Source organism: Nannospalax galili, unplaced genomic scaffold (genome assembly GCF_000622305.1).
Source record: "Nannospalax galili isolate Female #2095 unplaced genomic scaffold, S.galili_v1.0 scaffold139, whole genome shotgun sequence".
In the NCBI taxonomy this organism is placed as follows: domain Eukaryota; kingdom Metazoa; phylum Chordata; class Mammalia; order Rodentia; family Spalacidae; genus Nannospalax; species Nannospalax galili.
In genome coordinates this window covers 3,885,343-3,901,080 of record NW_008345884.1, presented here as the reverse complement: position 1 = coordinate 3,901,080, position 15,738 = coordinate 3,885,343, and the positions used below count along the sequence as shown (strand labels likewise).

Sequence of the window (15,738 nt, the reverse complement as noted above, 5' to 3'; positions counted from 1 at the left end):
ACACCTGTAATTGCAGCACTCAGAAAGCTGAAGCAGGAGGATCGTGTATTTGAAGTCAACCTGAGCTACACAGAGAAATTCTATGGGCGATGGAGGTGGGGGTGGAGAGGGAAAAGAATGGAAAAAAAGCTAACATAGACTATGTTACAGTGTTAATTCTTGCTTGTTGGGATGATGAGACTGAATGTTTCCTGTTTTCCACTTTCCAAATTATTTCATTGTCCTAGTATTTGTCATGTGCACTGTTATCTGCTGTACAAGCCTCACACACACCTTGCTTTTGGTGTGGTAGAAGACTCCTATCCTTAGCAAGAAATCCCATCTAAAGCATTTTCTCCAAGCCTCAAAGCACATACAGATCTTGCTAAAAATGCAGACTTTAATTCAGTAAGGAGGGATGAAATGAATCTAGCATTCTGCATATAATTGATGCTGCTGGCCCATGGGATAGACTGATTATAGACTGATTAGCAAGGAGGTAGATGGAACAGACATGTGGGGTACCAACAGGCAGGAATCAACACAGAGTTAGTAGCAGAGATGCAAAAAAGACACTTTTGTCTTCCTGGAACAATAGACGTTGAGAGTAAGGAAAAGCAGTAGGCATTTGGGGTTAATTTTACAATTTACAATCATTTCCTATTAGAACATTAATAGTTCTATGCACTATTATGAATATTGGAGGGTTTCCTGTCCTTTTAGAATTTGTCATCTTTTAAAAATGATAATGGCAGTTGAGAGTAGAATGGCTGAGCAGTAGAACACGCACTTAAAGATGACAGTGGAAGTAGAACACGCGCTTAAAGATGACAGTGGAAACACTGCATACTTGTGGTAGAGTGCAATAAAGAATTTCATGTAAATTTTCTTTCTCACTAATGTTTTCGATGATTTCTAAGCTCACTGATAGCTACAGTTCTTAGATGGTTATGGGGTTCTTATCTCAAACAGGATAGAAAAAAGATGGCTCTGTAAATAACACTTAAACATCTGGTAGGGTGTTTTGGTTTATGTAAGGACTTTCTTAAGGGTGTGCTTTGTTTTAGTTGGACTTCTTTAGTTCCAAAGTGACTTCAGTGGGTAAAAGTGAGGCAAGTGGAGAGAAGGCAGTCAGGAAAGCCTTGTTTTCAAAAACAGCTACCACCTGGATAATTTGATTTTAATGCTGCTGGGAGTTCTGTGAGTGCTATCCCATCTATGGAGAACGAACTGGCTATTTATTCAACAGGTGGAACAAAAGGTTGACGCCTACTCCTGGGCAGGTGCAGAGTCATTCAGAGTGTTGAACAAGTTCACAGAGAAAAGCCCTCCATAAGTAGAAAAAAAAAGAAGTCACTGTTAGCTGAAATTTCAACCGATGAGTGCTCAAGTGACTGGGGTGAAGAGGGACACTACGAGTATTTGCTGCTGACCTTCAGATTGAGTATTATCCCATGATAATTGAATTATTATAGTGTCTATTTATTTTAAATTGTACTTTTTCAAACTTCCTGCTCTCCTCGATTTTTATAAACATCCTCCCTTGTTTATTCCCTCCTTGGACTGTATCCTTGATCATTCTTCTTTCTCTTCATACATTCAGTAGGACTTGGAATGGTTGAGGTAGGATTTACCCTCCCTCACCTAGGCAATCACAAATAGCCTTACAAATGGTGTCATCTTTACCCTTACTCCCAGCCAACCACTCACTGTTGTGTTAACCAAACATTTTTAAAAACACAGTCTTTAGGTTAGTATATAAAACCTTCATGATCCATCATCATGAAAACCAACCACAGTTTGCTCTCTAGAATTGATGTGCAGAAGCACAAAGTACATGTTTGTTATTGCTGGAATAAATTACACTGGTTCGTCCCACTGTGCTATCTGACCTGTAATGCATAATTGTTCTTTAAAAACAATTCGATTACCATCTTAAATTAGAAGCATCCTCACTCCCCACTCCCAGGTTATCACAATTCATCTTTCCCCAGCTACACTACAACACTGCCTTGTGGAGTGGTTTGTTTCACCAGTTCGCTGCTTTTATTAAACCCTGAGCTTAAGTGTAACTTCAGTGAAATGTTCTTGGCAATGGATCATCAGCACATTATTCAAGACCTCACAGCTTGAGTGGGGCTTGCTAGATTCAAAGGAACACTTTGGAAACTGTTGACCAATAACCAGATGAAAGTCTGACATGTAAATGTTCACAAAGAGCAGTGTGGTAAGCAGTTTAACTGGTTATCAGACAGTCCTGTCTCAGCCTGTGGAGCATGGTTAGTTTATGTATGGTTGAGGAGCCTCTAAGTCTTTCCCTTTCTGACTTTTATATCTTCCAATGACTATAAGAGCCCCAGAGTGATTCATGTTTTCCTTACCCTCTATTCTTTTCCATCAAACACAAGAAAGTAACCCAAGGTTTACACCGATAGAAATTAAGAGACTAAAGTATAAACAACAATCCCTTTGCCAATGAGAGGGGAAATAAAAATCCACTTGTACAGACATAACTACATTCAATCAAGTCTCACCCACTGACTTCTAGAAGTGTGAACTGTGTAGGCACTGACATCTTAAATAGATATTTCTGGCACTTTCCTAAAATGTTTAAAACTGCAAGCTAATATTTGCACATGTTCCACAATTCAGTGCTCATGAGCTGCGAGTTTTCCTACCTCCTGTCACTGGAGGAAAACGTTCGACAAAAAGTGTGGCATGAAACATGAATGGAATTATCCATGGTCACTGTGTTCTCTGTTTCCCTTGGGTGTTAAAGAAAGAGACTTTAAAGAGCTGTACATCATCACAAAACCAGTTGATCATTTCATTGAAGTTAATCTAAAAATTTTTTTAGAGAACACATGCTCACTGAAAAACAAAATTTTTCACTCAGAAATTTAAAAAGTCACTCAGCCAGGTGTGGTAGCACATACGTATAATCCCAATACTTGGGAGGCTAAAGGAGAAATAGCATTTGAACCTAGGAGATCAAGGACAGCTAGTCAACTTAGTGAGAACATAGCTTAGAAACAGTAATAATAAAATAAATTAATTTTTATGGACTATTTTAAAGTCACTCTAATGCTTCTTTGAAACAATATGGAAAAACAGAAAAGGAAATGATTAATGATAAACTCAAGATGGTAAATTATATTCAGTATTATACACAATACACTGCTTTTCTTTTTATTCTATTATGAGCATTTCACCTCAAGTTGGACATTGGTTCATTTGCCTGGGTAAGTCTACAGAACATTATTGTATTTTTTATTTTTAGTTTTAGTTTTATTTTATGTTATATGTTTTGCCTGCATCCATGTCATGCAATGCTCACAGATTAGTTAGGGATGGTTGTTAGCCACCATGTCAGTACTGAGAACCAATTCTAGGTCCTCTGGAAGAGCAGTCAGTACTCTTAACCACTGAGACATCTCTCCAGCCCCCATGATTTTATCTTTTAAACTACATGAGGCCAAATTCAGCAAACTTAACTGTATTTTCTAAAAATACAGCAAATGAAGTAATAAGTAATGCATAGTTATTTGATTAAGGAAAAAAAGTTAAATGCAAAATAAAGATAATTTCTGCTTTTTCCGAGGTTATTGTTTATTTCCTTGGTAATTTTATATTCACAATATCCCTTTGAAAGGTGAGTCTTGAGGCATGTCTGCACTGTAGCCAGCAAACATTTTGGGTCAACAGTAACTGACACATATGGGATGGGGGTCACTTTCCTAGCCAGCCCTACCCCACCACATATTTGTTTCATGCTTCTGTATTCTGCTCTGTGAATGTGAGCCTTTTAAATAATGATTCCATATCACACGTGAGAATCTTTGTTATATCAGCACTCACACTGTACGACTAAACATGGCAGCCATTCACATTGTACATAACTGCTGTTTTGTTCTGATTTTATTTTGTGTTTTTTATTCTTTCCTGTTAACATCTAATACTGGTAACATAGCCTTTACATGCTGGCCTTTACATAGCCTTTACAGCAAAAATGCATAGCCTTTACATAGCCTTTACAGCAAAAATATCTTCTTACTGCAAAGAAGAATTTCTAGGAACAATAGTGGAAAGATTATATAAAAATTCATGGTAATCACTTGTTTTGACACTATCATGAATCATGCTTTTAATAGAATGAAGTTCTAGCAGAGATCTTGAAGTCACTAGACAGCTAAGCCTATGCTATATTAAACGTCAGTAATCCTATAAACAGCATATGTGATTTTATAGCTAGTGAGCCCTAAATTATCACATTATCAGGGAACTAAAATAAAGTGGCACAGTCACACCCCATACCCTATTTCCTTATTATTAATATACTTTTCATAAATAATATTCACAATCATTGATGATGCTCTCAGAGAATATATCTTTTATAATTAATTCATGAAGTGAGGTAATTAAGCTGTGTATCACAAGTCATCAACTTTGGTCATATAAAGGACCGCTTTACTGTAAGCTTCTAATGGTAGTTTAACTATGCCTTCAAAATTTTAGCATAATTGGGTTTTAAATTAAAAGCAATTTAATTAAAAGGTAAATTACCTCAAAAGCATAGGAAATAAACACCTCGGATCTCTACAAATGGCAGTTACATTTTCTTTATCGAACTTCACTTCCCATTACCTTCCTTTTTAAAAACTGAAATATATTTACTGTTAGAAATTCACAGCTTATAAGCTATTGACAGCTTACAAGTTTTTATATATTAGTTTGATTTTCTGTCTTCTTATTTTACCTCAGAAACTTTATAGAATTCTAGATTCCATCTCACAATGAAGTTGAGTTCAATGTTAAAGGCTTCAGTTCATATAAGTGATCGTTTCTTAATTATTGCTATAACTATGTGTATATCATGGAGACATTTACTATTGTATTTTTGTTTGGCTGGCTGGTTAGTTGGCTGTGTGTGTGTTTGGTTGATTGATGTGTGGGTGGGGGTAGGGTTTTTTTTGATACAGTACCTCACTATATAATCCAGATTAATCTTAAATTTAAGCTCCTCCTACTTCAGCTTCCAGAAGGCTGGGATTACAGGTGGGCACCAGCATGCCTAGCCATAATTTCTTATAGATGAAAATCCAAAATGAAAATAGAGACCCTGATGAATAGAAGTCTGTGGTTATTATTGCCTGAAGAAAGCTGTCAAATTTTACCTTAGCCCCCAAGTAAATACTTAGTTTAATTGTTGGAATCATGACCAAAAAACCCAGGTTGAATGGTATCTGGCAGTGCATGACTATATGCTTAGCACTCAGGAGACTGAGGCAGGAGGTTTGATTATCCCAGGAGTCCAAAGTTAGCCTGGTGGTAGAACAGGTTTCTAACTCAGAACAAACAACACAAAAAAGCCTTGTGATTTGTTCTACAAACTTTTAACCTGCAGAGGTGTCTGTTTGTTGTTTGTTTGTTTGTTTTGTTTTGCTTGAGACACACACAGAAATAATCTAATTTCTTAGATTTGAGACTATCTTCTTTAAAAATTATTAAATTATTATGTATACTTAAAAACAATCTTTTCATATGAAATAAACTACTTGTAGTCTTCCTTTTAATACTCTTTTAACACATTTGCTTTTGTATACAACCAAAATTTTATCTCAGTTATCTGGCATGATAGCTCATGCCTGTACCCAGCACTTGGGAAACTGCAACAAGAGTATCAGGAATTCAAGGTCAACCTCAGCTACATAGTGAGTTTGAAGCCAGCTTGGGCTACATGAAACCCTATCTTAAATAAAAACTCAGTAGACCAAATGAGTAGATTGATTCAATGAGAGAAATTGTTTAGAAGCTATATTAAGTGGTGTACCTCAAAGCTTTGTGGAAAAAAAAAAAGTCTGGCATAATGGTACATGCCTTCAATCCCAGCACTTGGGAGGCAGAAGAAGGCAGATCTCTGTGAGATGGAGGCCAGCCTGGTCTCCATAGCGAGTTCCAGACCAGGTGGGGCTACAGGAAGACATTGTCTCAAAAAGACAAAAAAATAAAAAATAAAAAAGAAGGAGGGAATGGAGGAAGAAGGAAGGCAGGAAGGCAGGAAAGAAGGAAGGAAGGAAGGGAGGGAGGGAGGAAGGGAGGAAGGAAGGAAGGAAGGAAGGAAGGAAGGAAGGAAGGAAGGAAGGAAGGAAGGAAGGAAGGAAGGAAGGGCAAAACCTTCACTCAGGAACTCACAGCAGCTGTGGTTTCCTATTCAAGATTGGGCCAGTCACATCATCATGAAAAGGGGAAGGGATCATGAGGCCTCAGACCTCCCTTAGGACCTATTGATAGTTAATGGTGTGTCACTTTCTTCAGTAGTGTAACCACTGATAAGTTGCCCATGCTCCCGTAAATGACCTCCCACCAATGCTCAGTGAGGCAACCCTATTTAAGCTCAGTGGGTCACTCACCAAAAGAAGACATGTAAATAGAAGAGGGACTTGTTGGGAAGAAGGGTATCAGCGTGATTTATCCATTTGATTAGTTGGTTGATTTTTTTTTTTTGCACAGGGTAATAGGGGGGTGAAAAGGACCAATCTTCAATGTATGTATGTATGTATGTATGTATGTATGAAATTATCAAAGAATAAAATTTAAATGAATTTTAAAATATGACTTTAAAGAATACAAGTACAAATCAATCCCCAAATTAGTAAAAGGAAAGAAGTAATAAAAATCAAAATGGGCTCAGTGTGTAAGGCCATTTGTCAGCAAACCCAAAAACCTGAGTTTGATTCCCAGAACTCACATGGTGAGGGAGAGAACTCATTTCTGCAAGTCGTCTGATTTCCAAACACATATTGTGGCATTTACATGCACACATGCACATGCACTATGCACACGCCCATGAAATCATGACATTTACAAGAAAATAGGTAAAACTAGAAATCATTATATTCAGCAAAATAATTCAGAATCAGAAAGCCCAGTGGGGAAGAAGCCATCTTAAGGGGTTGGGGTGATGGAATACATGTGACATGAAAACAAAAGGGGGAAGTATGTGGAAGAAGGTAGGGAACCCACTTGCAAGAGAAGACCAGGAGGGACAGGGTGGCAGACAGATAGGGGAATGACTTAGAAAAAAAGTGTAATGACATGTATTAAAATGCCACAATGAAACTCATTACCTTGTACACTAACTTAAAAAAAAAAAAAAACTTAATAGGAAGAGAAAAGAAGTCAAAAGAATAAGAAGGGAATTAGTGACGGACAAAATAGGACAGGACCAAGTGGAAGGGGATTCAGTGTGGATAATGGGGTGATAGATATGATCAAAGTACCCTATAAGCACGTTCTATATAGATATAATTATTCAATCTATTATCTTATAATAATTATTCTTCTGTGTGCCAATTTATGAAACTAAATAACTATTTTTCAAAACAAGATCTGTAATTAAAATCTATCCCTTTTTCCTTCACAGATGGTTATGTCCTTCGGAGCTACCTGATGGACAAGTAAGCCAATTTTCTTCTATTACTGTGTCTCCTAAGAGAATCTTATATTTTCTTAAAGAAAGGTTGCTAGTATCATTCAAATAATGCAATGTATTGGATTATCATAAATAAATTGAAAACAACATGTTGTCAGTACCAAGAACAAAACTTGAGTTTTCCATAAAGGGCCAGTCTGGTACGGGAGTAAGTCCTGTGCACCCACGGTATCACTGCTTATAGTCTTGTATGTTCACTGAGCTCTCCACTCAGAAGACTCAGAGGGCAAAGCCACAAGCCTTTCCACTCATCTTTTTAATTTCACTCACTAATTAATGTGGTGGTTGAACTGGATTAATTAGGGCCAAATAGTGGTATTAATACTGCCAGTTAACAGCCTATACTTTCCCCTAACTGAAGATTTTTCTACACTCACGCTGGTAGGTTGTTGGAAGCATGCCAGGGGAAAAAAAAGATAAGTCAATGACTCTTGTATTCTTATGAATAAGACCTTATCACAGTCTGTCACAGTCTGGTACTGGTAAGCCCCTGAACTCCTCCAAAATACTTTTTAAGATTGTACTCTAAGAAACCCAGAGCAAGAAATTAACTTCATTTTCATGTTGGGTCTTACAGCAATACAAATATTTGTAGAATTTGGCATAGTGAAAGAATTAAGGAGAATCTACAAACTGTTTACCTTGGACAACTTGACTCCCATCTGAATAGGAAAAATGAATGTGAAGAGCTCTGTCAGAAAACTGGTAAAGAGTTGAAAGAAAAGCAACCCCAGCATCTTTGTCTTCCCGCCACGTATTTATTACAGTGGTCATCATGGGGCTTCCAAAAGGCCTTGTTCTATGAAAGACACAAATTTTACGCAAAGAATGTTGTGCAAATACATACCAGTGGTTATTGAAAGATGGGTTAGAGAAAAATGGAGACAGTGCTCTAAGTAGCTATTGGTTTAGCACCCACTAAAGCAAATCCTTAATAAATGTTTATGGACTAAATTTTCCGCATCTGCATCTGATTTCTATTAGTCAAACCATCCCTTGAGCTCAGAGAAAGGATCCAAACAGAAGACATAGGGAGCTTGTAGCATCTGCTGCAGCTGGCAGAGTAAGGGGCCTGCTGCTGCTATGGTAAAGCCCAGAGATAGGGCAGGAACCAAAGTGAGGCTGGTCTATGTGACAAAGCCACTTCACATCTCTGAAATTTGAAAATGTATCCTACATTTCAGGGCTATGTTTATATTATAGCTTATTTTATTTATAGATCATGTATTTGACTATACAGTTCTTAAAGCCTGTGTCTTATTCATATTTAAGTCTCCCAATACATAAGAGGATCTCCGTGTTTGTTAATAGAAAATTTCACAAAGATTCAGGACCAAGCAAAACCTAAAAATGTATAACACTAGCCCAAACTGCTGCTGTGGATACAGCCTTAATGATAAATAATAAAATATCCATAATAACCATATTTGGTGATTTATTCTGTAATTAATACTTTTTAAACTTGATATTTTAACTAGAAACACATGAAAATATAACCATTTTCTATGCCAAATATTCAACTTCATTCATTTGAAATTTAAAACATTTGAAACTCAAGTAGAGTCATGAATCTAGTACTAATGCCTGTTAAAACTCATTACAGTCTTGAATTGAGGCCTCAGAGGAGGATTGTGCCATGGTCACTGAGTTTGTTGAGTTCAGCAGATAGTTCTCAGGGAGCTCAGCTACTCTGTGCCCACGATAAGGTTCAAAGATAAGAAGGGCAGAGTCTGTTTTCTCAAGGCATGAGAGCATGTTTCTGTCTGTGGATTGAACTGGGAGTACATATAACCAGTGAAAGATGTAGAGATGATTGTAACATACGTAACATGACTTTTCACTTCTACAAACTTATGAATAGGTGACAATTATATTATTGCCATTTTCATATATTATTGTTGGGAAGGTATTTCCTATAAAATCAAAAAATGTTTTCTCCATTTACAGTGATGGAGAGATCTATGATGATATCGCTGATGGTAAGTCTCATACAGCACCCACCACAGAGGATAGTAACAGTGAACTCACTGTTTATACAAACACTGCAAACAGTTTGTTGGATTAATTAGAGCCATCCAATCTGATCAAAATTTGAGTTTCTTGAAAATGTTAAGCAAGATAATGATCTGGTACTCATGAGGGGGAAATCATTTTCATACAAAGATGGAAATTAAGAAAAATAGATTTCTTTAATCTTCTCAGAATGAGAAATAAGATGGGCATGGTGATACAGGCCTGTGATCCTGGCATCTGGAAGGCAGAGGCAGGAATATCAGAAGCTTGGGCTAGCCTTGGATACATGATAAGTAGGCTACATTGGCACTATCTCAAAACATAGAGAGAAAGAGAGAGAGAAGAGAGAGAGAATTTGGTGAATTTTGTAACATGAATCTTAAGAATTTCTTTTATCCAGATGAAAATGTACTCTCAGTCAATAAATAGGTACTTATTTTAAAGGTAATGATATTAGTATCTTAAACAGGCATAACACCCAAGAAGATAACAATAGATAATTTCTGCAACTTCTAAAATATGAAATTAGTAAATCCTGAATGAGACAATACTGAAATGTAACAAATATGAAATTAGTAAATTTTAAAAGGTGAGGCTAATAAATCTTTGATCAATAGATACCTATTTCATATCTAATAACAGTAGTGTAAGTATCACATTTTTAAATGATTATTTAAAACATTAATCAAAACATGTGCACAGTTCTTATCATGTTAGTGACTAGCATGGGAGTGGGGGGTGGGTCAGTCTCTCCTTGGCCTAAAACTTGCCCAACCCCTGGGATCTGTTTGTTTGTACCTGCCTAGTGCAGAGACAGAGATGACAGACATACACCACTAGACCCAGCTTTTTTTTTTTTTTTTTTTAGCATCAGTTCTAGGCTGGAACTCAGGTCCTGTGCTTGTAAGGCAAATGTTTTCCTGACTCAGTCCTCTCCCAGTTCCCACCCTTTAGTCTTTTAAGCTTATGATACTTTCTGAAGCTGAATTAATCTCACTGCCAAATGTAATGTAATACCAGATGAAATTGTGTTCAGTCTCATTGGAAAAAGGATAAATCTGACCAGAAATTTTATTAAAATTGAGTTATCGATAAAAGTTAAATATACGACCTTTCATTTAGCTAGTTTTTCATAAAGTAAGCCAGTTTTCTTTTCATGATAAGTCTGGAGAGTGTGATTTACCCAGATTTCCAACTTATAAGCATATAGAGAAAATACGCTTTATATAACTGCACTTAAATGTGCAAGGCCAGATGTGGTGGTGCAGAGCCAGCACTTGGTATGGAGAGGCAGGAGGATCAGGACTTTAAGATTCTGCTCAGGTACGTAGGAGTTTAAGGGCAACCTGGACTATAAGAGGACCTGTCTCAATAAACAAAATAGGGAAACGGGGGTGGGGAGGGGCTAGAGAGATGGCTCAGCAGTTAAAAGCACTGATTGCTCTTGCAGAGGACCTGGGTTTGATTCCTTAGCACCCACATGGAAGTTCACAACCATCCCTAACTCCAGTTCCAAGGAAATCCAACGCCCTCTTCTGACCTCTGTGGGCATTGCATGACATGGGTGCACTTACACATGTACAGGCAATGCACTCATTCGCATAAATATTTTTTTAAAAAATAGGGGGACCAGGAGATGTATCGGTAGGTCAAGCACTTGCCTGGCAAGCATGAGGACCTGAGTTTAATTGCTAGAATCCACACAAAAAATAGTGCAGCTACACACACGTGAACACACGGACATGTGCATACATCAAATGAATGAATGAATGTAAGTATTCTTTTTCTTTCAGGTTGCATCTATGACAACGACTAGCACCCCACTGTGTCCATTCTGCTGCTTATTAGGGACTACTATGGATTTTAATTGACATGTTATTGGGTATCATAGAAAAAATTGAATGCACAAAATGATTTATCAATTTTTGTTATGAAATTTGATTATCTTTACAAAGTTTAATAATTTTAAGCTTAGAAAATGATCTCTACTTAATATCTCAGAAGGCTGTTAGTGAGATGTAAAAATTACTAAATATCTTGTTTCTTTTTGGGGGGGGTCCTCACTCTAGCCGGGCTTGTCTCACACTCACAGCTGTCTTCCTGACTCAGCTTCCCAAGTGCTGTGATTCTGGCAAGAGCCACACCTGGCTTAAAAATCCCACTTTGGCTGTGATTAGACCATCAACAGAAAAATCTCCTCTACCACATCCCCTTTAAAAAGAAGCACAAACAATGAAAGGCATCCAAAGAAATGACTCATTTTTAAAAGAACAGAGGATTTTCCGCAGGAAGGCAGCCTATAGCTTGAGCTTCCCTTTATTCTCTCTGTTCAAATTGTCTGCATGGAAAAGGCAGCTCTGTCTCCTCTTGCTGGTGGATAGAAGTTTTTGAAAAACTGTAGCAGCAGCAAAACTTTTGTACTAAATTGGTTGTGCTTTATGAACTGTGGGATCATATGTTAGTTATTTGCATTCGGTGTGCATGTCTTAAGATTACCTTACTGTAAAAGAGTCTAGAAGAAATCTTATTTTTGTGGATTCAGACACTCCCAGTTGAATTCCGTACTCTGTTTAAATACCACCGTAGAGAAGACACAGAGGACTGACTACTCTACAATGTGAAGACTTCAAGAAACAACCTTGAAACTTGCTTACTTTTTATAGTAACTACTATGAAGACACTTTGGAAGGTTCTTTAGTTTGTCCATTACTTCTGCAGAACTTGATAATGTTTATAACCACTTTACTAGAAAGTTTCAGCAGAAGGAGCACAAAGCAGTAAATCCTAGCACTTGGCCAGGAATGCTCCCCCTTGAGACCTGCTTCTCACCACACACACCATCCAGGAAGCACTGGCTCTTGAATGCTGAAAACACTAAGCGCCATGATCCAAAACAGAACATCCTAGCATCCAAGAAGAGAGAAGACTGGACAATTTTTTGAAATTAATAAATCCTGATGCTGACTCTTCTATTGCTGACCCTGATGTGACCCTGACATCCTTTATTACCCATGCAGTCTTCCTGTCTGTAAATTACAAGATTAAGTTTAGGTTTTTCCAAGTTTTCCCCTACCAATTATTTCCACCTTTTATTATTCTCCCCTATTCCAAATGCCTGTTTCAGAAGCTCTTTTTCTAATTTTTAAACTCATTGATTAAATAATAATAATGTACTGCTTATATATAATGTAAAGATCCATTGGAGTTTCTGAAGAGTGACCCCACTGAATTTTTGAAAAAGTCAAAAATTGTAAGGGCTGGAATGATAGCTCAGTTGGTAAAGTGCTTGCCTCACAAGCATGAAAACCTGACTTCAATCACTAAAACCCAAGTTAAAATGTCACATGTGGTGGCCAGTGCTTGCAATCCTAGAACTGGGGAGCAGAGACAGGGGATCCCTGGAGCTCACTGGCCAACATGTTCATCCTAGTTGGTGAGCTCTACACCAATGAGAGACTGTCTCAAGGAAAGTAGACAGCACCTGAGGGACAAGAGCCCATATTGTCCTCTGAATTCCACATGTACACACACACACACACACACACACACACACACACACATTGAAAACACTGTAAAATAACTCAAAGCCTTCAAAAGAGCTAGAATTGGAATTTCTATTAAGTGCTTTAAATTTTGAAATATCACCAACTTCTGCTCAGTTTATAGGATATGGGGCTCTGAATCTCCTAGATTAGAAAATATGTAGGATTCTCTCCAATTAAGACATACTTTGATAGCTGGTTTTTTTGATGGTATTATCCAGCATGTATCCTTGTGATGAACTTCTTTTAATACTAGATAAAATGGTAATATTATATGGCTCAAAAGAGGCTCTTGTTTGTTAAATTTTATAGGAAATATAAATCATGCCCTGACTGCATTCTCAGTAATTTTCCCCTGATTAAGAACAGTTAAAATTCCATGCAAATGTCAGTTTCTAAAACTCCAAATTAGAGCAAGATAATATTCAGCTGTGATTTATATTTGAAGAAATGGACATACATCTATGAAAGATTTATGTAATAATTATTTTAATGTGTTTGAAGTATATTAATTTTAATATAGTAAATGTGATTTTTGTGTGTGGAATTTTGTCAAGTGAGAAGAACCATCAATAAAATATCCTTTCAGCAAACAACCTTGCCCCCTATTTCATAAAATCATTGAGGCCATCAGCTGTTTTCTCCCTTAACTTGATCCCATATCTTCAGAAGAGTCTTTCTCTGCATCATCCTCTTTGTTTCATTCAGTCTCCTATTCACGACCAAACTCTCCACCACTGTCTCCTTATACTTGGTCTCTATTTTGTCTGAGAATTGAAATAACTAAGTGTAATTCTCTTCAACCTCCCACAACAGGACACCCTCAAACTTAAGCCATGTCCAGACACTATTCAGAGAGTAAGACACCACACCTCAAATTCAAAGCCACAAGTAGGGATCCCATTTCCTCTGAACTTCTCACCAGGCTTTTCCCTATATAATCCATTCATTCTCATTATTCTTACTCCCTCATCCTCCTCCTCTTCCTCCTCCTGACTCCTTCTTTCTCTGTCCCTCTCACTCTCTGTCCCCCTCCCTCCCTCCTTTCTTCTTTCTCTTCCTTCTCCTTCTTTATTTTCAACTTTTCATGTTGTGAGTAGTCTCCTCTGTAGATTGACAAATATACTAAAATATTTCTCATCTGTAAGAAGATATGAAATCTTACCTTGAACACAAACACTTCTCCACCTACAGCCCATTCCAACATTCCTTTTCTCATCTCGTTATCTTAAAAATGAAGTTCATGCAGCAGCTGTTATAACGTGCCTCAAAGACCCCCAACTACAGGGAATTTACTGACCCAAAGGCTTCAGCTACTATGTTCTGAATAATCATCCTCATGTTTGTGGGGAGACCAGGCTTCCTTACAGGCTGTTCTACTCAGTGACTGAGGATGACAGGGGTAGAAGGCAAAATACAGAGTGCTCAGAGAGCAAATCTGGTTGAGGTCTCTCTCATAGCCTTGCTAAACCTCCTCACCTAACACAGCACTTGGAAAGCTCTTCCAACCATCCTGCTGCCTGCCTTCACTGGAGCAGTCATTGCAGTGACGTGATTCGTGATTCCTCCACATTCCTTCGTTCTCTCTTCACAGCTGTTTATATAAACAAATATAAACGAATTCTTGCATTTTCACTTCCTATTGGTGCCTGCTTGCCAGAGGATCCAAACTAAGTCCATTCCAGCTTGAAAGATACATACGTGTGTGTGTGTTTGTGTGTGTGTGTGTGTGTGTGTGTGTGTGCATGCGCAGGCACCCTGCGCGCGCACGTGTATTATTTATCTTTGCCCTGGAATAAACTGAATCAGAATCTGGGGAAGTAATTTTGGAACCCATCTTTAAAATATTTTATTATTTTTATTTTATGTGTATGAGTATATTGTTTGCATGTATGAAACTGGAGTTACAGATGGTTGTTAGCCACCATGTGAGTGCTGGGAACAGAATCCAAGTCTTCTGCAAGTGTTCTTAACTGCTGGGCAATCTCTCCAGCCCCTGGAACTTGTTTTTGAAGTAACTAAATATGAGTTTGAGGCCAGGTTGGGAATCCTCCATCCTATTCATCCTTTCTTGTATTCTCAAGATACACTCAGTCTTCAGCTTACTCCAACTTGGTTTCAGCTACTATCACCTTAAAGTCATTTCTACATGACATCCCAAAAGCACCTTGTGATAGTTAATCTTCATTGTCAGCTTGGCAGGATTTAGAATCACCTAGAATAGGAGAAACACCTTAGGTATTTCTATGAAGATGTTTTCAGAAAAGTTTAAATGCCAGACTGAGTAAGGAGAAAGCAAACTGAGCACCAGTCTCTCTCCCTGTCCCTCTCTCTCTCCTTCTCCCTCTCTCTCTCTCTCTCTCTCTCCCTCTCTCTCTCTCTCTCCTTCTCTCTCTCTCTCTCGCTCTCTCTCTCTCTCTCTCTCTCTCTCTCTCTCTCTCTCTCCTTCCTGACTTTGGACATAACTGAGCATCTATTTCATGCCTTTCCCATTGTAGTGGACTGTATCCCCTCAAACTGTGAACTAAAATAAATTCTTCCTTCCTCAAGTTTCTTTTGTCAGTTGCCCCCCTCCCATAGCACTGAGAAAAGTAACATACATACATCAAGCTCATAAGACTCTAAGCTGAGCTCTTCCTCTGCCTTTTAAGTCAATTATGCATCCTCCACATCTGCCCCAGGGCCTCTCTATTACTCCACCATGCACCTTTC

At 37.9% G+C, this 15,738-nt stretch overlaps 1 protein-coding gene across 3 annotated transcripts in view; it reads left to right on the top strand.

Moving 5' to 3' along the window:
- Positions 1 to 13,609, top strand: part of Fyb1 (FYN binding protein 1) — a 125,421-nt gene extending 111,812 nt beyond the window's left edge. For all 3 annotated transcript variants that reach the window (XM_008842091.3, XM_029567799.1, XM_029567800.1), the window contains exons 17-19: positions 7,403 to 7,436; positions 9,419 to 9,450; positions 11,278 to 13,609. In XM_008842091.3, the coding sequence (XP_008840313.1) occupies positions 7,403 to 7,436; positions 9,419 to 9,450; positions 11,278 to 11,300 (89 nt within the window). In that variant the 3' untranslated portion in view covers positions 11,301 to 13,609. The remainder of the gene's footprint in view (positions 1 to 7,402; positions 7,437 to 9,418; positions 9,451 to 11,277) is intronic.
- Positions 13,610 to 15,738: the final 2,129 nt, after the last annotated feature.